The 21,481-nt window shown below is 41.2% G+C and overlaps 1 protein-coding gene across 8 annotated transcripts in view; it reads left to right on the forward strand.

Annotated features, from left to right (window-relative positions):
* Positions 1 to 21,481, forward strand: part of NPAS3 (neuronal PAS domain protein 3) — an 897,388-nt gene that overhangs the window by 871,361 nt on the left and 4,546 nt on the right. For 5 of the 8 annotated variants that reach the window (XM_019656776.1, XM_019656779.1, XM_019656780.1 and 2 more), the window contains 3 exons: positions 2,996 to 3,102; positions 16,668 to 16,815; positions 20,225 to 20,349. In XM_019656776.1, coding sequence (XP_019512321.1) covers positions 2,996 to 3,102; positions 16,668 to 16,815; positions 20,225 to 20,349 — 380 coding nt within the window. The remainder of the gene's footprint in view (positions 1 to 2,995; positions 3,103 to 16,667; positions 16,816 to 20,224; positions 20,350 to 21,481) is intronic. The other 3 variants (XM_019656778.1, XM_019656781.1, XM_019656783.1) reach the window with 1 other exon arrangement.

Below are 21,481 nucleotides of genomic sequence, written 5' to 3' on the forward strand. Positions count from 1 at the left end.
GGCCTTCAGGCAATTTCCACTTAGAGAGAAAGGCTAAGTGACTTACCAGAGGCCAAGATTTAATCCCAAATCCACCAGATTCATAAACCATGCACTTAGTTACTCCTGTGGGGTCTGCCTGCATTCCTTATCTCATATTTTTCTTCAGAAGCCAGGCTACATGGTAAGGAATTTGTCAGAATAACCGCTGAGAGGGACATTGCATACATGTGTACCCATGAAAGACACAATTACAGCCCGCAAATCTGTTTATTCTGATTTAAAATGTAGAATGCTGGAGAGGGGGTAGGTGGGCAAGTAGAAAGCCAAAGGATGAACTATGGTTTCATTCTTTGAAAACATATGTCAGCTCCCTTGATTTAGATTTACCACCAATCCGTCCAAAAAAGAAAAAAAAGAAAGTAGGAAAACGAGGCTCATCTTATTTACCTAACGATTACCCAGTGATTGTCCTCTCCCCAAACCATCACTTAATTTTCATTCCTGTGATCACAGATTAATTCTTTTCTCACGCTCCAATGGACCTGAGTGCCTTATGGTGCCACTCTGGTCATTGAGATCATTTTCTGCGACCCACTTTAAGCTTCTTTCCCTTCCCATCTGAAAAATAAATAAAGTCATCCATGACCCTTTATTAGCCAATACAATACAGCATTATTTCCCAACTGACAATGACAGTAATTATTCAAAAGACCTGTGTGAAAGGTAACTGTATATTTAATCTAAGGGAAAAACATACCATGTGCCAGGGACTGTGCTATAAAATGAACAAATGTTCGTTTCTTTTTTTTTTTAATTGGGGAATTGGGGGATGGGAACAGTGCTGGGGAATTACGGGAAGGGGAACAGACAAGTTGCTGTCGTTTTGCTCTTCAGTCTAGTTGTGGAGGACGTTGCTTCACTGGCCCAAGTTGGCACCATCATTGCGCTCTTCCCCGGCGAGGCAGATCAGTCGCCGGTTTCTGGACAGCCGCTCACGCTGGCTGCTGGCCGCTCACAACGGCTGCTGGCTACACACAGTAGCCCATGGCAACCCACTGCAGCAGGGGCTGCAGCCTACGCCGTCGCCAGCGACTCACGGCAGCCCAGCTCCAGGTTGAGCTGTTGTTCAGCATCTTAGCTGTAGAGGGCAGTGTCACTGGCCCTCATATGTGGGATCTGAACCGGGGCCCTCTGGCGTCCCAAGCCAGCTCTTAACCAACACGCCACTCGGCTGGCCCCAAATGTTCGTTTCTTTCATTAATCTCTTCACAACCTCCTTAGGCTGTTTCACAGATAAGGAAACTGAGGATCAGAGTAGAAGATGTCATCAGGGTTCTGATTGTGACAGAGGTCATCCGACAGGTCTGGGGCTTCCAACACATGTAGTCAGAGGTCTTTGACTTTGAATTGGTCACATTCACCACGATACCAACACATACAAGTGCTTCAATCGTTTGGAAGGATTTCATTCAAGTAAAGAATAAACTAAAGAAACGTCTTCCCTAAGGAACAAAGTGGCTTTCTCCCTGGGTTTATTGTTTAATTAGGGAATTACTAACTAGAAACTAAAGCTGATTCTTGACTCTGTAGACCATCCTGCCCCCAGTGTTCCCTGGGACAGCCTCCGGCAAAGCTGACATCTAATGCTTTCAGGGGAGCTGGCAAATTTCAGAAACACCAATGAGGGCCTTTTAATGACATCCTGGTTCCCTCATTTGCAGAAAAGGGGTGTCAACTGTGCTGGAAACGCAGCTAATGGTTTCAGGAAAACACCAACTAATCTGTTTTGTTTCAGAAAACCATCGAACCCTGAGAAAACACTCCTTTTTATTGCCCCCATTTTGTCTTACCTTACCAAGAATTCTTGTTTGGCCAAAAAAATATGATTTGTATTGCTAGACATTGAGAAATTCACTCACTGGGTAGTATATTTTAATTATACTCCACGTTATCCTGCTTTTGTTTTGTTTCTTATTTCCCTGCTTTGAGAGTCAGATTTAACTCTCCAGCAGTGATCTCATGGGTTTCTTAAACGTGTCATTTCTAAAGATTCACTTCATATTTGAATATATCATCAGCCATAAACCATGAAAAGCACAGGGACATTAAAGAGAATAAATTAAACAAAAGACATATTTTATTTTGGATTGACCAAAATGAATGTGCACTTGGACAGGGAGAAGGATAATAAGCTTTTTGACGTGTTTGTGTAAACCAGGCAGATTCTCCCAACATGTTTTCCCATTTTTGTTCTGTTTTCCTGTGCTGCCGCCTGAGGACACTGACGTCTGTACAATCAATGACAGAGGGTTACACACACACACACACACACACACACACACACACACTCTTAATGTCCAGCTGCAAGAGCTGCTGAAATGGTTTAAAAGTTTCTGTGTGGAATCTACCACAAAGTACCAGTTAAAAGGGCCAGGAGTGAAAGCTGAGCTCCCAAATGACTAAGACTAAAAAAGATAATACCCCCAGGCATCTGTATGTCTCAGCATTTAAATTATATCCCTTGAAATGCCAATTTGGACTTGGTGCCAAGAAGCAGTCGAAGCCCTTTTTTCATGGAAATACCCAATAGAAGACCAATCTGTTTAAATAAAAGGTGTCTCTAATCATTTGGTATAAACATAACATGTTTTTATTTTATTATGTAACCTTGAATTATCTTGGCCTCTAATGAAGATCTTGCATTGTCGCTGATTCTCAATAATTTCATGGAATTATGTTGTCTAAATGTGTATTCTGATGCCAAAAAAGAAAAGAAAAACCCATGTAATCACTTTAAAATAATTGCTTGATCTAGCACATTTCCTACTTTAGAAAACGTCTTTTATACATTAAAGAAATCATCTTATGTATAAAGGATTTTCCCTCAAAATGCCAAGTCCTCCCGGGTACCCTGGTATAATGAAAATTGTCAGTAGATACGTTTCTCAGTCATTTGACAATTTCTATAACTTCCCTCTCTTCTGAGTTCCCGTCTGTGTCCTTCTCATTGTAGGATCAGTGATTATATGGATCTGACCCCTGTAGACATTGTGGGGAAGAGATGCTACCACTTCATCCACGCCGAGGACGTCGAGGGCATCAGGCACAGTCACTTGGACTGTAAGTACCTCCTGTGTGTCAGCACACCCTGGCTGGTTTCTTCTCTCTCTGATGCTTGTTTGATTTCAATACCGATTTCTCCCTGTCTCCTGTGTACATTTGAGATGACTGTCAGCATGCGGTGAGAATAAGTGAAACATAAATCACTTCAACTTGTGTTGGAATTAGATTGAAACTTGGACCTCGGGTCCAGAGAAATTGCTGGATCTTTAGGCGCTCACCCAGGATTTCATGGTCTCTTTTGCTGTCTCCCATAAAGTGATGGGGTAACCTTTATCTTAAGTGTTTTCCTGACCCTTTCATTTTCTAGAGAGCAACTTCCACTCTGAAATTTGTGGTCTCGGTTTCAAAATATACATGGGAGAAGTCAAGTTCAAATAGGCCAGAGCCTATAAAAATTCCTTCTTGACTAGCAACTGGGGCGAGAAGGAAGCCCAGTAGCAGAGGCAGAGCACATGGTGTGGACACAGCAGCTCTCAAAGGTGGTTCCTTTTCACTGTATTCTGGAAGGAGGGTTATTCGGAGGGGCAGGTACCTCCATCTCCCGACTCTGGAGAGAGAGAAACTAACCTCAGCTCTTTGAGTCTGGCTCCCAGCTCCTGACCCGCAGGCTGACCTCCCCAGTACCTTTTGTGGCATTTACGCAAAGCAGAACAAGCAGTGTTCTGGCAGGGTCCGAGCAGTCACTGGCACACCAGCGTCCTCATGCAATTTTTCCTCATCAAATTCAGCTGCGCTGTTTATCCCATGCACGGGAGGGGTTTGACAGCCTCATAAGGCGAGAGGCACTGATCTGGGGGGCCTCTTAGGAAGAGGCCGCCTTCTGCCAACCAAAGGTCCTTTTTTTGTGACCATTCCTTAGACTCTTCCTAAAAGGTGAGGGCCCTACCAGCTGTATTCCTGGAAGGTTCTAAACTCTGGTTTTAGATACACGCAGCGTGCCACAAATGAGATGATACAGCTTGAAGCTGAAGCTTTTGTGTATTAATAGTAAAGCCAGCCAGGTGGCCTTTGAGTTTTCTTCCTCTCCCCTTTCTGGCCATGGTTGAGGAGAGCTGTTTCAGGGCTTTTCTTTGCAGTTGTTTGCTCATTTTAAACTTAGATCTTCAAAAGCATAATAGAGACACAGTAAGCTAGCCAAAGTCTCAAAGTGGGAGCCTCTTGTACTGCATTTTTAACCCTGCATTAGCAACAATGACATGGGGCCAAGTTCAGTGTCAAATTTTATATATATCATGTCTCTGGGAAAAGCCTGTCCACAAGACCGCTCTCTGGCAGATTCTACGCCCAGCACGGAGTGTGTGCCTTGGTATTGTACACCAGGGACAGAGGGGACACACTTGTTGCTTTGAATGAATGGGTGTTGTGTATCACAGAAGCAGATGGCTCTTCAATTAATTGGAGGGAAAAAAATGATGCTGTTCCCTGACAAGAAACATCAGGTTCTTTGTAGCTGGGAATGTAGAGAAAAATCAGAATCTTTAGAGGAAGCTATGAATATATTTTTGGACTTTAAAACAATGAATTTATGGTTTGTAGGGCACTGTCATAGACCTTGTGTGCGGGGAGAGAGGGGTGCTTTTTCATTTGGGAATCTTAATTGAGGTCTAAATTCAGAAACCTGATGCTGACAAAAAGAACTTTGTCATCCTCAGTTATTATTTGGAAAACATCATGCTATCTCTCTGAGATTTGATTTACAGCTTGAAGAAACACAATTCCTCAGGAACAGTGAGCTAGGGCAGTTCATTTCTTCCCATAAAGCAAAGGTCTCCAACAAAATATGTTTGATGCCATTCTTTCCGATCTACTTTTATCTCATTTTCAGTAACCAGAATAATTTGAGAGTGCTGAAAATAAACAACTCCTCCATCACTATTGTGCTAGTCTCCTAATTTTTCTGGTATCTTGCCAGCTAATAAACAAAGAAGATATGCTTTCAAATTCTGTGATTTTTTTCATTACTTGATATTGACATACTGACTATTGCTTTATGATTTAGCCTGCTAACAATGATTGAGTTCAATCTTTCAAGTCATACACATGACTTCTAATTTTAAGTTCTTTTAGTAACCTTAAACACATGAAAAACAAATAGAATGAGCTGATAATTCTGCACAGTAAAATACACTTCACATATTTAGCTATCACGCTGCGGAATAACTCCACAATGTCAAGTAGCACACAATTAGTAAAACTGTAGGGGGAGGAAAAGGAGTGTTTTGATCCTGAAGAATTTTGATCCTAATCAGATTGAAATTTCAACATTCTTGTAGTGCTTAATATCTTCAATCACACACACACACACACACACACACACACACACACACACACACACATCAAACTGATGCCAATGTCAGGTTTTGCATTCTGTGACCAAAATAAAATGCTAAAATATACAAGTGCACCTCGCTTTGTACAATAAACATTCTCATCATTATAAAGTAAGATTGAGTCTAAAACTGTGTGATGGAATGTCCCATGTTTACCTAATTCTCCAACCAAAGCCAGCCCAGTAACAAAATGACAGAGCATGTAATAAGTCTTGGTTGTGTAAACAGTGGAAGAACAGGTGAAAAGCCAGCACAGCATCTTGCTTGTCCAAAGCCCTAGGCTATTACTGAAGGATGCCTCAACTGTGCCTTCGTGGCAGGAGAAGGTCATGGTGACATAGAATCAGTTCAAGAATAAGATAGAATTCTAAAACAAAGAGATGGTTAAAAAATAAACCACATTAACTATTTAGCTTTTCTTCCTAGAGCTATTGGCACAATTCCTGGTTCTGTCCATGAAAGACAGTTTTTAGTCATCTGATAATAATTCTGATACTTTGATATCTGTCTTGTGCTCCAGTTTATGGATAAAACTTTAAAAAAAAGACTCAATAGTCTCTGATAACTCAAAATGCTATCTTTATCACATCTCTTTTTCGCAGCATAGGCATCTGCGAATCCTTAGATGAACTTGTCTCTAGAAGAAGAAAAGTAAAAGGAAATCTTAGATGCACCAGCATTTCACAACTTTGATAAATTGAACCAAGAACTTTGAACTATCTACTCTCCTATTAGGTTAGCACCTGGTAGTTCACTGCGTTTCAATATAAAGATCACTAAGAAACACATTATCTGTACTAACATGGTGGGTTAGTGAAATTATACTGGCATTCGAAAACCAAGGGAGTTTGGGGTCCTCTTTCTTCACACTGTGAGCAGAAACCTCTGTGATTTTTTTTTTCATTAAGTCACCTCACTAGAGTCATTGAACCCAATTTCATTGATTTTTCAGGTCAAATTGACCAAATCAACATGTCGAGGTTTGAATTTTAAGCCACTCATATTAGTAATTATGCAAGCATCTTTGCCTATCACCTTCCAGTTTTCCATTGCTCAGGAGGCATTGACCTCGAGATGACCAGTCGTGTCTCCCGGGAGTTGCACTCTCCAGTTACCTAAAGCATCTGTGTCACTCTTGAATATGAATGGAGCAGCGCAACCATCTACTACTTCACCTCTGCTTGTAGCCTGAAAAATAGGACAAACTGCAAATGCTAAACCAAACAGAAACCTTCTCTGCATTTCTCTTTAGTCCGTTTTCATCCAGCCTTTTGTCTGTAGAAGATGCTGAATTTGTCTTGAGATACCCCTAGGGTTCTTCCCTGGTCAAATCAGCGACAACTCTCCAAAACCTGGAAAGAGTGGCCTGAGGGGAAACTTCCTTTCCCTGTATAATGTTGTGCTCCTTCAGGCTCTGGAGCTGTGGGACTTTAGAGAAAAGAAGCCAGGCAGGATAGAAGTGGTGGCAGTTTTCCCTTCCTAGAAGCATGCAGGATAAGGAAACTCTGGAAGAATTATTTCAGAAAGAGAGAAGGACTTCCAGCTTGTCTATAACGTTGTATAGATTTAAAAAGCATGATCTGTCCAATACATTTGGAGGATGTTTTAAAAAAATACAGTAGCCTAAGTGTTTATGTCTTAATTACTAAATTCTATACTTCCTAATAAAACTAATACACAGCTACCTGGCATAATGCATTCCATGCTGTTTTGTATCAATAACCCCTACACTTTCCTCCTGGAGGCGTCTCATCGCCAATGCAAGCTGACTGCTTAATGCAGGACTAATTAGTATATCCCCTTCCAGTCTGCAGGCCCTCCATTGCAATTCCTTCCCAGCTCATTTTTTTCCACAACGGAGCATCAATCAAAGTAAGTGCCCTGCCTGCCTAGGAAACACAAGATGTCCTCCATGCATTTGTCATCTGCCACACAAACAAAGGGGGAATTTAATTGTTGATTTGGATATGCAGCCATTGCACTCAGTAAAGGAAGCTGAGAATGAAGGGAGAAGGGAAGGTATTAAGTCTGATGGGTGGGCTAAATGCAGGTAGCACAGGGGACTCTCTTCTATTTTTCTGATCTTAGCCTTTTTCGGGGCTGTCTTCAGGGATTTAGCTGCAACCTAATCATTGGCTGGATTTCTTTTCCCAAAGCAAATGAGGTTTTTCCTCTTCTTCCATATGAACATGAGAATTCCCATGAAAGGAAATGCATGTAATAGCTACCATGTCTGACTTGTTTCAAAAGCCAATTCAGCCCACATCATGTGCCTGTCCACTACCTAAAAGACTATCACACAGAGACAAAATAAAGGAGTGTATCAGTATTATTTTATGTCTTTTTTGTTTGTTTGTTTGTTTGGCAGGGGTGTGGAGGGGGAAAGGAGAGGCAAGTGCTGATTTTACCTTTTCAAGTCCAAGGACAGGCAAACACAGAGAACAGAGACCAACAAGGACCTCACCACCAGCTGAGTGTCCCTGCTCCAGTGTATTCCAGAAATGCACAATTTTAGGCCTACCCCCAGGCTTACTGGATCCGAATCTGCCGTTAATAAGATCCCTAGCTAACTCAATCCATGTTAAATCTTGAGAATCACTGACTATACTAGTATTTAGAAGGCATTATTTTACATGGAGTAAAAGTAAATACAAATTGACTACAGATCTTTAAGAACTGTATTTTTCTTTCCAATTAGAGGAATGCACTCATATGAATAGTAATAAAATAGAAGTAGTGAATTGGCTCTGAGGGTATCTCAATCAGGTTCAAATGAAACCAGTATGGGATAGCTTCATAACGAGATTGACTTCTTTACAAAGATGTAAAGTTTTGAATATCAGCAGATAAAGTTAATAGAGCATAAACAGCAGTAATAGTCAACTTGTAAGCTCAAAAAGAGGTCTTTAGTTTTTCCCCTGGTTGATATCTTCCTATGTACCTGATTACATGTGTGAACATTCCTGTTCCAATTTCCTGTTCAAGATTATCTAACATTTGTGCGTACTTACTATGTACAAAGCTTTGTGGTATTGCTATAAGGTTCCAAAAATAACTAAGATGTGGTCTCTACTTTCAAGGAGCTTACACACTAGTAGAAAGCACAGGATGAAAACAGCCGATTTTGAAAAGGTGACATAAAACCAGGACTATTAAAATGCATAAACAAAACTCAGAAACCCCAGAGGTGGGGGTAACCAAGGAAGGATAGGGAAGTCCCTTCTTAGGAGGCACGATTTCCCTGGACCTGGAAAGATGGCAGGAAGCCAAGATGGCAGGAGATGCGAGAGTGGGCACGGGGGCTGTTAAGGCCATTCCAGACTTAGAAGAGCTTACAAAAGGGCACAGAATAAACCTATACATGATCTTTTCTCTCTGCTCGGAGTCAGCCAGAACTTCGATTTGACTGATATATCCTAATACACTTCTAACATGGATTCTTGGGGGTTTTCTTATTACTATTTCAATTAGTAGCTGCTTTTATTATTTCAAAAAAATACACCTAACATTTGAGAGAAGATAATTTATTGCTCTTAGAAAGCATGATCAGAAAAAAAAATACTTCTAAATCATCCATTTTAACCTAAATTAATTAACCTAAAATCAATTCTATTACTTCTTATAATGGCATCTTGTTCTTAATCTTGTATAAGCAATATATTCAAAAAAACATTTTCCTTAAAACTTTGATTTAATGACACCCTGCCCATCTCAAAAAACTACATTTTTACACAAATGAGCAGCATATGATTTAATTTGTGTATGTCTTTAGCATACAATGTTTTATTCCATAAATACAAGGTTAACTAAGGATCAGGTTCTTGGAACCTTTTTTATGAACTCTCATGTTCTCTCTGGCTTCCTAGAATTTTTGGTGGGGCATATCAGCTAGGATGCATTTGTAGTTGCAATAACAGAACACCCAAGTAAAAATGGCTTCTACTTTCTCTGTAATTGTCTTCATGATCAAAAGACAGCTCAAGCACCACCCCTCATCAGTTCTTCACAGCACAATGTCCAAAGTCAGCAAAGGGTCAGTCGTTACTTGTGTTCATTTTGGAAAGAAAAAAAAAAAATTCCCGTAGGACCTCCAGTCGAGAGATGCCCCTTTATGGCTCATGGTCCGGCGTTTCACAAAATGCCCAAGCCTAAGCCACACACCCGCAAGAGGTGGCATTATCATGACTGGTTGAAACAATCAAGGTTTATTCCCGGGATTTGAAAGGGGATCATCAACCATAAAACCCCAGATTAGAGTCCTGGTATCCAGAAGGCAGTGGTACAAGAGCTGTTCAGTGGACAGTCAACAAAGACTGCTACATGGGAGTCTCTGCAACACTTTCACAACAAAGTACTCGGATTGCTGAAAATCTACAGAACAGGTGAACAAATGGAATTTGTCTGGGCTCCTTTCAATATCGCTGTTTTTACAGAATGCTGATTTCTGTATGCCTGAGCCTCAACCACTTATATCTTTCTTGTTAAAGATAGTGAGTGGACTTAATGAAATGATTGCATCCAGAAACACAAGAAATCTGAGTATAAGATCCACGTCACCCCTTTTGCCTGTTTTTAGTTCACCCTACATCCCAACTTAAGCTCCCCTAGACTCCATTACTCTTCACTTTTAAAGGGAGGAGAAGAATTCACCAGTCAGACACCCCCCCCCCCCCGTGCTTTCCTAGGCTTACATACCACTTCCCATCACGGTTATCACAGTTATAAATTTCTTAGTGAAAATGACTGATAAGCATCTGTCTCCCATTCAAAGGCAAATAGAAGCAAATCCTATTTCAGGATGAAAGAAACTTTTCCAACAATATCTCACAGTAGAGACACTTCCCTGGAGTCTCCTTGTCCAGCACTTCATCATATTCCAAACTTAAACCAGCCACTGGCAAGGGAAATGGAATTACTGTGACTAATTGAGACAACTGTAGGAAGAAAGGCCCACAACAGTCAGCTCCCTTAGCTATCCCCCAGTGCCTGGCACAGTGTAGGCATTCGGAACAATATTTAGTGAATGAGTGAATCAATCCGCCATTTCCCTCATTTCCTAGCCATAAATCTCCCTTAATTCCACTGCTTCTCGTTTATATAGAAACTCCCTGCAGAAAAAAGAAAGCGTCGAGCTAAAAAAAAAAAAACTCCTCTGTCCTTAACTATTCTAGGTCGAGAAGGGCTGGGATGAGTGGGACTGAAGCTCCCTGGCTGAACTGAAAACAGCTTGAAAAAAATATCTGAGATCTCAGATGTCACTCATGCCAACAATCACTTTGATCCTTCCTATCCTAGAAGACGATACCATCAGTGTTTAAAAGCTTTGGCCTCCAATTCAGTACATTATCATGGAGAAAGGGAAATTTAGTTTTTAAACTTAACAAATTGACATGTTCTAAATCAATGAAAAGTTTTCTGCATGATTCAGTATTAACAGTTAATAAAAATCTATCCGTTGGCTGGGGTATAGGAAAAAACCTCTTCTGAGGTTATAAATCACGTAGATAGCAATTCAGGCAGGGCCTGTCATTAGTGTATTAGGGGAAAAATCCATAGATGATACATAGTCATCACAGAACATCCACAGGTCTTCTGTCCTTAAGCTCGTAACTCAGATTAAGTATCAAATATCATTAAACTTTACCAAATATTGCTCAGCACATAGATTTGCAAAAAAGAAAAAAACCTAAAAACCAATTCGTGGATGCCTGCTATTTAAGACATCTAGTTCACTAATTGCAAAATCTATAGGCAAGTCTGCACAGCATCAAAGCCTTGGTTGATCCTATGAGCAATTTTAAATGAAAAACTGTCTCCATTGCAAGTAAATAAAGCACTTAATGCACAGTTGCTGGCTCTGATGCTGTTTGTCCTATGGGTTTTGAAAATGACCTTCCTGGAAGCATCAAGGACTATAACTTTTTTAGATAAAGGAACTTGTTCTTGTTTTAAGTCTATGTCAGGTTCACTCCCCCTAGAAACCCATAGTTTTCAAAAGCAGAGGGAAAAGTAATCCAGAATTTAAAAAAAAAAAAAAAAGTCCTGTTTCCAGAATGAAGTTCCCTGTCAGCCTGCCTTGGGCCTTAGGTGGAAAAGCAGAGATTAAAGAGTCAGTATTCTTTTTCATGTTTCATCTGCCAGTTTTGTGAATGTAGAAATAGAAGCAGTGGCTACAGCTAAGCACCCAACTGTGGTATTAAGTAGAAAGTGGGATTCTCACATATACCCCTTACACACACACACACACACACACACACACACACACACACACACACACTTCACTTTAGTGAATTCAAAAATAATTTTTGAGTTTCTAGCACAAGGCGTCTGCTCTCCATGCTCCGCAGCCATTGATGAAGGTACCTCAAGGAGGGGTGAATGGCCCTGCAGATGCGTCCTTGTGTCGCCATGACGATAATGAAGCTCTTTGTTCAGCTGTGTGAATGTGAAGTGGGAAATCTCTGATGATCTCACCATTTCCTATTTATTCTATACTTACCTGAATACACCAAGTATTGCAGCTTTTTAATGCATATGCAAACTACTAAAATGTCCTTTTGTGAGACACTTTGCTAAAAGACCGCTTTTGATATGTGTTCTCCATCGCCTCTTCAAACTGAATTAGACTGCTTCCTTCTTTTTAAGACACAAGTAACTCACTATTTAGAGTCTTTGGCTTTGATTTTGTCGAACAGCCCAACAGGAAGAGACCATGTTCTCTTTTATTCTCCATATTTCTGAAGGCAAACTTGGACTGATTTGTTTTGATTTACTAGCAGAATGATGTTCTTGGCCACAGACACAGGCTTCCTTTATGTCCTTTCAGTCATCAGCCTATCTCTGTGGACAAAGTTCACCCAAAGAAAACTGAAATGCCTCTGTTGGTAACTGTAGAGCCATGGATGTGGGCTTCAGGAAAAGGGGTTATCGGATTTGGGAGGCAGTTGTTTTGCTCTACAATCAGTACATTTCTGGTATCCCTACCAGTAAGCTCAAACCAAGAGTCCAGGTGCCATTTTAGAAAGATAGTCAATAAAAAATTGAGCGTCCAGTATTTGGGGCAGTGGGGGGCGGGCAGTGGAAATTATTTGACATAAAAGGTCACGTGTTCAATCTAAAACATAAGCTCCCTGCGGTTTTCTTTTGATTGAACTGTATTTGCCACTCCCTTCACAGTTACGGGTGGGTGGTGTGCTGATGCTAATCGCCAAAAATTGTCAAATTCAACCAGGGGGATTTAAGGCTCTTTGTCTCTAATACATTCTTCTCACGGTGGGGTCACCTCTGTCCTCTGAAACGCACAGTTTATAAATCAGAGGCACCTTTAGCTTGGAAGACAGCTTCATGGTTTTCCTCAGAGCATTGGCAGCCAAAAGCAATTGGTTACACCCTAGACTTCAGAGTTCAAAGGAACCAGTTTTGTGAGGCAGCAGAGGTATTCACAATACACCTGGGACGATGTGAGACTGTAAGTGAACCTGCGAAAGATGTACTTGCCCTACCTACATATTCACATTTGCCCTAGAAAGCCTAAGAAAAGGCCATTTAAATGTTTTGGGATCCTCAAATAAAAACAAATTCCTATAGCACAACTTTAAAAACATAATTCTAGACATGGTTTGATGTGATCAGTGAATTGAGTGAGGGACACACAGGCTGTGCGACCAAAAATTTTGGAAAGCAAAAAAGAAAACTTTGGGATAAACCAAAAAGAAGATGCCAGGTTATGTGTTAGAAGTACTCTGACCACATCATGACATAAGATTAAAAAGATGACCCACATCTATATTTCCTCTCTCCCTGCTTCCTCTCTATAGTTTGACCACAATGTTACAAATTTACACCTGGGCTCATTGGTTTAATGAGTATCTATCTCTTTTCAAGGGACAATTAACTTTTTTTTTTTTAAGGACTTCCACAACAAGTGATTTACATCATGCTGATTATTGCTTTTCAGCACAAAAAGGATTTTGTGAAATAGACTGACTCAAAAACGTCCTCTCATTTCTCTCTATTTTAAGCTAAAAGTCAAAAATAAAAACAACAGCCACTGGATTAAAGAGAATTGAAAAAAGTTTTTGTGTTTGTCAAGTTGTCTAATTTATTACAAACTGAAAATCTCTTTCAAACTGGCACCAAGGTGGCTTTTCTTCTTGAGCTGATTAGGACCACATGAGCTCAGGAAAAACTGTCAGATCCTGCCTCTGGCACAGCTGGAATGATCCAACTGATTTGCTAGTATGATATAAAAAAAAAAAAAGAAAAAGAAAAAAGAAAGAAACTTTATCCCAAAGTCATAAATTTATATTCTGGAGTCCCAAGAAAAAAATGATTCTATGTTCATTTTAAAAGAAGCAAAATTCCCTCATGACCTGTTTTATGGGACCTACTGAAAAAACAACAGTAAATGGCACAATTTTTTGGTCATCATTTTATGCCATTGCGGGAGCTCAGTGCCGTATCTCTAGTTATATAGATTCACACTGACACACAGGGGTCTCATTCAGAAAATACTCATCCTCAGGAAACAGTCCTGGTCTAAGACCACACTAGAATGTTTACTTTCTAAGAATTCTGTTTGTCAGGCTGGCCCAGGGCAAATTAATTGGATTAGATCAAACTTGCCTTCAGCTCACCAATGATGGGCTCCCAGATCTACTTTGTGGCATTCGCCACAGTAACTTAAGGCATCAAGTCGCTCCTGACTCTCCAAAGAACCCCTTAGGGGTTTCCTTCCTTGTCAGTCCTTCACAACCACTTCCTCACATCAAAATTTACCTGGTCTGACTCTCTTTCATTAGGTCTCGTGTCTTTGCTAGATGGCCCGTGGCCTGGGTGATAAAGAAGGCTGTGTTAATGTATTCATGGGCTCCCATAAATTTGTATTTAGCTTCCCAGGAAACACAGATGCACGTAATCAGACCCCAAGTCATAACTGCCTCAACTCAAAAAGATGACACCACAATGTCTTTTAGCAAATAAGCCTTTCGGTCCCTTCATAGCACATACGTGGATCCCAGCAGGGAGGCAGCTGTTTGCTGGCTATGCATTTCAGAATTGAGATTTTTGTTTGTTTCTTTCTTTAAGCAAGAGGAAGTATTAGGAAGAGGGGATGATTTTTATGTCGATTCTGCACATTCTAATTTGACTATGCTTCCTTTCTCACTTTTGACCCCTTCTGTCTGGCCTACCATCTCAGTGTTTCCTTCATGTGCTATGCAAAAAGGGCTTCTTAGTCTCTTTGCCTTTGTTAAATTACTAGAACCATTTGAAAGTATGCCTTATCCCAGANGGCCTCTAAGTTTTCTCTGTGAAAATAGTGGGCAGACTTTCATAACCTATCGCTCCTCTATTAATAGTTAACCAGGTTGAGGGGATTTGAATAAAAGCACATCTTGCTGCATGCAACAATGGTTTGACAGAGCGCTGTATGGCAGAGTTAGTATTTTACTGCTTTCAGCTTCACCACGCAGTTTTGTAGTCTGGGAAGCCATGCATGCAGAATGGCAGAACTTACAATTGCCTACGAACGGAGAGTACAATGCTACCTGTGGAGCCTTGCCACCTAGTGAAGATGACAGTTCCGGGCCTCAAAAAGACCCTAAACTGCTGAAGAGTTTCAGAATAGAACTTGCCACCACTTGAAGGACTCCTCAGTACAAGGTTTTTTCAAGCAACCGTTCGGACGTAATTATTCAATTTTACAACCATCCATTTAGTGTATTGTGAGAAACGGGGAGGAACGGGAGAAAAAAGCATCAAAGTTTCCATGTTTATGGATAGAATATGTGGAGGTTTGATTTTTGATCACTTTCGGAGGCAGGAAGAGTGACTCAGACATGACGGGAAGATCTTAAACAGAGCTCTTTTTCAAAGTGACTTCCCTTTACTCATCCACTCGCCCCCGCCCCACAAAAAAAAAAAAATCAAAATGTACTTCATGAAACTATTGTATATGAAGCACTTATTAGCCGTAATTAAATGGACAATATGAATTTACTACGTCTTTAGGACTCTGGCTTGTTCTGGTTTAGAGCAAGATGATTAATGCAAATACATATTACTTGAGATAACCATTTAGCAGCTAATTTAGCCAAATTTATTACAGCAGTTAGAGGTTTTTCATTTTAGCAGACGGAGACAAGGACATGCCAAAAGTGGGAGACGTGGACGAGTGCACACTGCCCTCTAGTGGCCAGCCGGCTGGCGCACTTCTAGGGGGTGTGGAGTTGCTGCCATCCGTATCCAAGTCGTAACAGCAGGTTTTGCACGTTTCCGGCATCCTTTGAAACCATTCCCATCCTTAGCACTTTATTTCAGGGGATGATTTACTGCACTTCCCCCTTTTACTAGCTCAGGAGCACCCAGATACAAATCAAATCAATTTCGACTTGGCAAGATTTTGGTTAAAGTATCATTTTTAACATCTGCATTTTAAAGCCCTCTTTCAGTGGGTATTTAATGGCACCGTTTCACATTACTGATTGTTTTTACTTGTTCCTTCATTTGGGGCCATATTTCAGAGTCTGTGTGGAGCTGTCACTCTGTTTGGCTCCAGCCAAGTCAATTCTGTGCCTCCCTTAGGCCAGTGTTTCCCTCTGATTTGGTTGGGGAATTTATTTTGTTCCAACATTCTGTAAAGCATCACCAGAATTTCCCCTGACTGACCAATGTAAATTTAGTTCATACATGGACTGTAAATTCTGTTACACAAGATCAAAAGGAACAGATGCATAAAGACGCTGGTGATATTGCTCGCACTGAGGTGAACGATCAAAGACAGAGGGGTAAAGCACCTTCGGAACCATTCAAATATCCAGAATCTCAAAGAGGTCTACCTCGAAGCTATGAATAAATCACATACAAATTTGCCTTTGTTACCGTCTGACGTCAAACCCATTGACAGTATCCACACTGCATTAGGTGTTCTGTGAGCCAAAAAGATTTGTAGTCCCTTTATTCTCTCTTTCACACCATGGCTGCCCAAAGTGGAACAAAGTGTTGCTACAAATGCTAGTAACCCTTGCTGGCTCAGGGGCTGCCAGTCCACTGAATTATTGGTTTTATTTGTCCTACTAATGGCATTCTGCATTAAGCGTACAGCGGGGCAACCCGGCTTGGTGCGGGATCTCCCCTTTGTACACTTGAAGCTTTTCGGAGATGACAATCATCTGGCCCCAGTCTTAATACATAGTGCCTTCTGTTTTGTTTGTTTGTTTTTTTCCCCCCCAGTGCTGAATAAGGGCCAGTGTGTGACAAAGTACTATCGCTGGATGCAGAAGAACGGAGGCTATATTTGGATACAGTCTAGTGCCACCATAGCTATTAATGCCAAGAACGCAAATGAGAAGAACATCATCTGGGTGAATTATCTTCTTAGGTATATTTTCTCATTCTTTTTCATTTCTGTCTCAGTCATAAAGTATGCAGCCCGATGGTTAATAACTGGCATGTTGTATTATCTTCCGACAATACCTGGCGTGGAATTGTGTGGGAATTCTGCTTTTCTTTCCACACAATTCAAAGAAATGTGAAAAGATCAAAGCTGTGTTGGAAGGGACGTCACAACAGTCTCAATAATTCTTGGTCTGTCAACGTTTGGGCAGCTCTGCAGATGTTGCTTTGGTTTCCCCACAAAGTGCTCAGGCCATTAAAAGAACAGAGATGTTTGCCTAAAGCTGAAGCCTTCAAAAGCACCTCCTTCTCCCCACACATTCCAATACTTGTGAAAATGAAGCAAAAGGGGATGAAAAAGAAGTGGCAGGGTGTATTACAGTCCTCCTGTATTCCACCCCGTTGAAGCCTTCAGCATATTACATAGGGGTTGATATGACATAGGGTTTGGTAAGCAAAGTGAACTGCTTTTCTAGAATCAAGACAATATCAGTATAAACAGGAAGGCCATTTTCTTTTGCCTGCTGTGTGATCTCAGGCAAGCTTTACAGCTGCTTTGACATGTCCTCAAATTTACAGCCAAAAATGTGGCCAAGCTCAACAGCTTCCTAAATTCTACGGCAGCACCAATGTCTCAATCCTTCCTCACTTTCTGCCTTTGGATTCAAACAAGCAAAAACCGTAACCAAGACTAACAGCCTGGGTGGTCTGCTTTTGGGGGCAAGCTTTCCGGGAGGTTCTCCACCAATCCCGTCATAAAGCTATCCGAATGTTCGGCCTGGCTGCCTCCCACCACTGTCATTCCACTCGGCTTCTCTTGGCCTAAAGCCACCAGCAAAGTCTGAGTAGGAAAACTTCCCATCGGTCTTATGAATGGAAGTTGTTGCCCTTTGGCTGATAATCTAGACAGGGAGTCCTTGAATCCCATTTTTCTTTGAGACAGCCAAATGGAGCTGAGATGCTGACAATCATGGCTCATCAGCACACTGACCCTTCAGAGTGTGTTCACGCACGTCCGTGATGACTTGAAGGCATGAATGTGCTTGCTACCAATAGCATATCAATCAGACACTAATGATTATTGCTCTAGAGAGGGCTTTAATGTGCACCACTTTAAAGAGTCTTCATTTATCTACTTTCTTTTCCCTTTTTTGACCTCTTCTACTCTACATTAATTCTCTGTAAAGGTATGTGTATTTATGTGGATTTCTCCAACGCCTGATTTTCATGCAGTCGTGTGTTTGTGATATGTTCAAGATTGGTTCTGATATCAAGGAATCCTTCTCCATAGAGGTTATGGAACAGTGGCAGTATGCCATGCAGAAGGTTATAAAAACTTACATGCCAAAGAGAAACTAGAATAATAAGGTACTGTGTCATTGACAATCTTTTGCTAGGCAAAAATAGAGTTGTGCCAAGGAGACCCGTTATTATTAAGAAGTAGACATTGGTAACAGGGACGCCATAGATGAGACGATGCTGATGTAGCCTAGGCTACTAAAGCAATCTATATGGTTGTTACTCCCATTCAGGGAAATTTCTTCCTATCTGATCTTTCTTACTGTCTTAGCAGCCTCATGACTTCCTATTCTGCCCCCAAGTGGAGGGAGTGAGAAGGGTTAAGGAGAAGTCAGCCCATGCAATTTTGGATCAACGCTATTAGTCTAGCTTAGGACCATATGGTACAAGCTCATGAGCGTTTGGTGATTCTAGTCCACGTAATTACATATGGAGAGGAAGGAATCAGTTGGGGTACCAAAGACCAGTCTTCAGATTCAAGAGCCTCAATCTCAGATATGCTAGCCCTGTTTCAGCTGAGCTAAAGACTTAACCCCGAGTTCCAATAATAAAAGACTTAAGTTGGATGACAAGTGACTTGTGAACCCCCGTGTCAGCTGGACCGAAGGAGGTTAATATAGATGGGCTTTGACAGAGGAAACTCCGCCAAGTCTACCACTCGTTGGTATCACTTCTATACGCAAGAGATCTAGGAAGAGAAGGACTTGGCCTTGGCAAAACAGTAACTATTAAAATCTGTTTTTCTTTTCCACATTCTTGTCCTCTGTTCTTCCCTGAGCAATGTTTTCATGCTCCCTCTTCCTACCCAGAATCCTTCACTTTTGGGCCCCATCCGGGCTTGTGCTTCCCTGTTATGAAATTATTGCTCCTCAGTCTTCTTCCCATTCCCTCACAATGCTTGGTGGAATTATAGGCTTTTAAGAGTACTCAGAGACTGCATTAGTGATAAAGCTACCTTCCCACCATTAGTCTCATCTGATTATCCAGAGAAAGCTCTGCTGCTGAAGCTAATTCGCACTAAGGAGTAAATGCCTGATAATCCATCTTAGTGAATTAACCCTCCCAGGGACATTTGCAGTTTTAGAGTAGTTACTGAAACAGTGACTCTTTAATATAGGAATTTCACTAGAGATTAGCAAATGAGTCAGTAATCATCTAGTGTAAGTCTCTAGTTGGCTAACCATCATGGAAGGATAGAAGAGGCATTTTTCCATTTTGAGACAAGAGGCTTTCCGTGCTCCTTCAAAGTATAGTGACCTATACTGCTCATACATTGGGCCTGCCTTGGAGTGGCATTTCTAGAACACAGCTCACTCAACTTGACCAAACAGGCTCTCTTTTCCAGAAGAGGCTTGATTCTGAATTAAAACTAGAACAAAAATTAAGCATGTTTGTGCAAATGGGGTTAGATCCATTCTGTTAGGGCCTCTTTCACACTGGGACTCTCCCCACTGCAATCAGATTCCCAGCTAACAAGCTACAGGTGTACACCACATGAGCAGATAAAAATGTGATTGTAATGGGTGTGTTGACAGTTCAGTAGCCATAATCCATGCATCCCAAGGTGCACCTGTGCATCTGTCAGAGCTAATGCGCTAAGGGCTCTGCCCCCACCCCCCACAGCTTTGGCGCCATCTGAACAACTAAGAAGCTCCATCAAGGAGCCAAGACAAGGGTACTAAGGCCATGGACTCATTAGGAGCCCAAGAGAAGATGGGGCACGCCAGGAGGTATGGGAGTGAATTGTTGAGAGTACTTCTCATCCTCCCTTCTCCCCAGGTGTTATACTGGGAGGAGTGTCAGGCAGCACAGCTCCCTGGCCCCCAGTGGTACCTGATTATTTAAAAGCCTTTTAGTGGCTTTCATGTAGCATTTGGATATTCAATCACTGTAGCAGGGTGCACCTGTACCCCGGCACATAAAATCCAAGCTTCTATAAAAGTCCTGCAATGAACTGAGAAATGATTTCATGTGTAGTTCTTTTAAACTCTCTAAACTCCAAAAGGTTGGGGCAAGGAAGTAGGAAGAAGACGGTCAAAAGCAAACCATACAGAATGGGTGTCTGCACTCCTGATAATTGCCTCCCTCCCCCACAGTAATCCAGAGTACAAGGACACACCAATGGATATCGCACAGCTCCCCCACCTGCCAGAGAAAACTTCAGAATCCTCGGAGACATCTGACTCTGAATCAGACTCAAAAGACACCTCAGGTATTACAGGTATTACTACTTCTCCATGTTCTGCAGTTATGGCTTGCCTTTCCAAACGCAAGGGGTGGGACACGGCCAAAGGGCCATCATCAGAGCGCAGAAATTGGTCGGATTTTGTGGAGAGACACATGTCACATCGAGTTATTATTATTGAGTATCTCTCTCTGCACGCATATGTACATATACTTATATACCACCACATACATATGTACACACATATGTGTGTATATACACATATAATACATGTATGTATGTGGTGGTGTATAAATATATGCATGCATGTATATGTATAAACCTATACATATACAGAGGGTGCTGAAAATGTATACACATTTTAAGAAAGGAAAAACCTATTAAAATTGTAATACTCGATATATACCGGTAACAAAAGATGAATACAAGTCACATTTGACTTCTGCAGTTACAAGAGGTGCTCAAAGTGGTTACCATCAGTGTAATTTTAATACAGTTTTTTCCTTTCTTAAAATGTGTATACATTTTTTTGGTACCCTCTGTATGTATATTGTGACATTTATATACATATAGATATAAGTATATTGTAGTGTATAAATGTATGTATATACACAAATATACAGAGAGATCGAGTGATAGAACAATCGCTTAATGTCAGCCCTGCCATAACCCCATAGCTAGCTCTGGCCTCTTTCCCTCAAGCAGATGGCAGGGCTGTCTTTGCTAATGCTCCAAGGGAGAGTGGGACTTTGCACCCCAAATAGTCACACCCTCACCAAGCTGGAATTGAGTCCCTAAAGTGGACACTTAATACCATTGGTAACTGACGCTTTCAGGGTGCTGGACTGTTACTCATTTTTTTCGAAGCTCTGCAGAACAAATCCATGCTTTCCCATTTCTAGTTATTTTGAGAAGTAGACTTTGAGTAGTTCTTTGGAGCACAGGAAAGTTAATATAAAAATGTACTTTTCCTCCAATCCCCAACCCCCTTCACAGACACACATAGAGCCAGGGAGCACAGAGCTCACAGAATTTTACAGCTGCAAAAAAGTCCTGCGCCTCTTCTAACCCGACCGCTTCTGCTACGGACGCGAAGGCCAAATTAGTTACATGATTTGTAATCTAGGCCCTCGAGAGATAGAAAGCCCAGGCTTTAAGTAACCAAGGT

The sequence above is a fragment of the Hipposideros armiger genome, unplaced genomic scaffold (genome assembly GCF_001890085.2).
Source record: "Hipposideros armiger isolate ML-2016 unplaced genomic scaffold, ASM189008v1 scaffold_265, whole genome shotgun sequence".
Classification (NCBI taxonomy): Eukaryota; Metazoa; Chordata; class Mammalia; order Chiroptera; family Hipposideridae; genus Hipposideros; species Hipposideros armiger.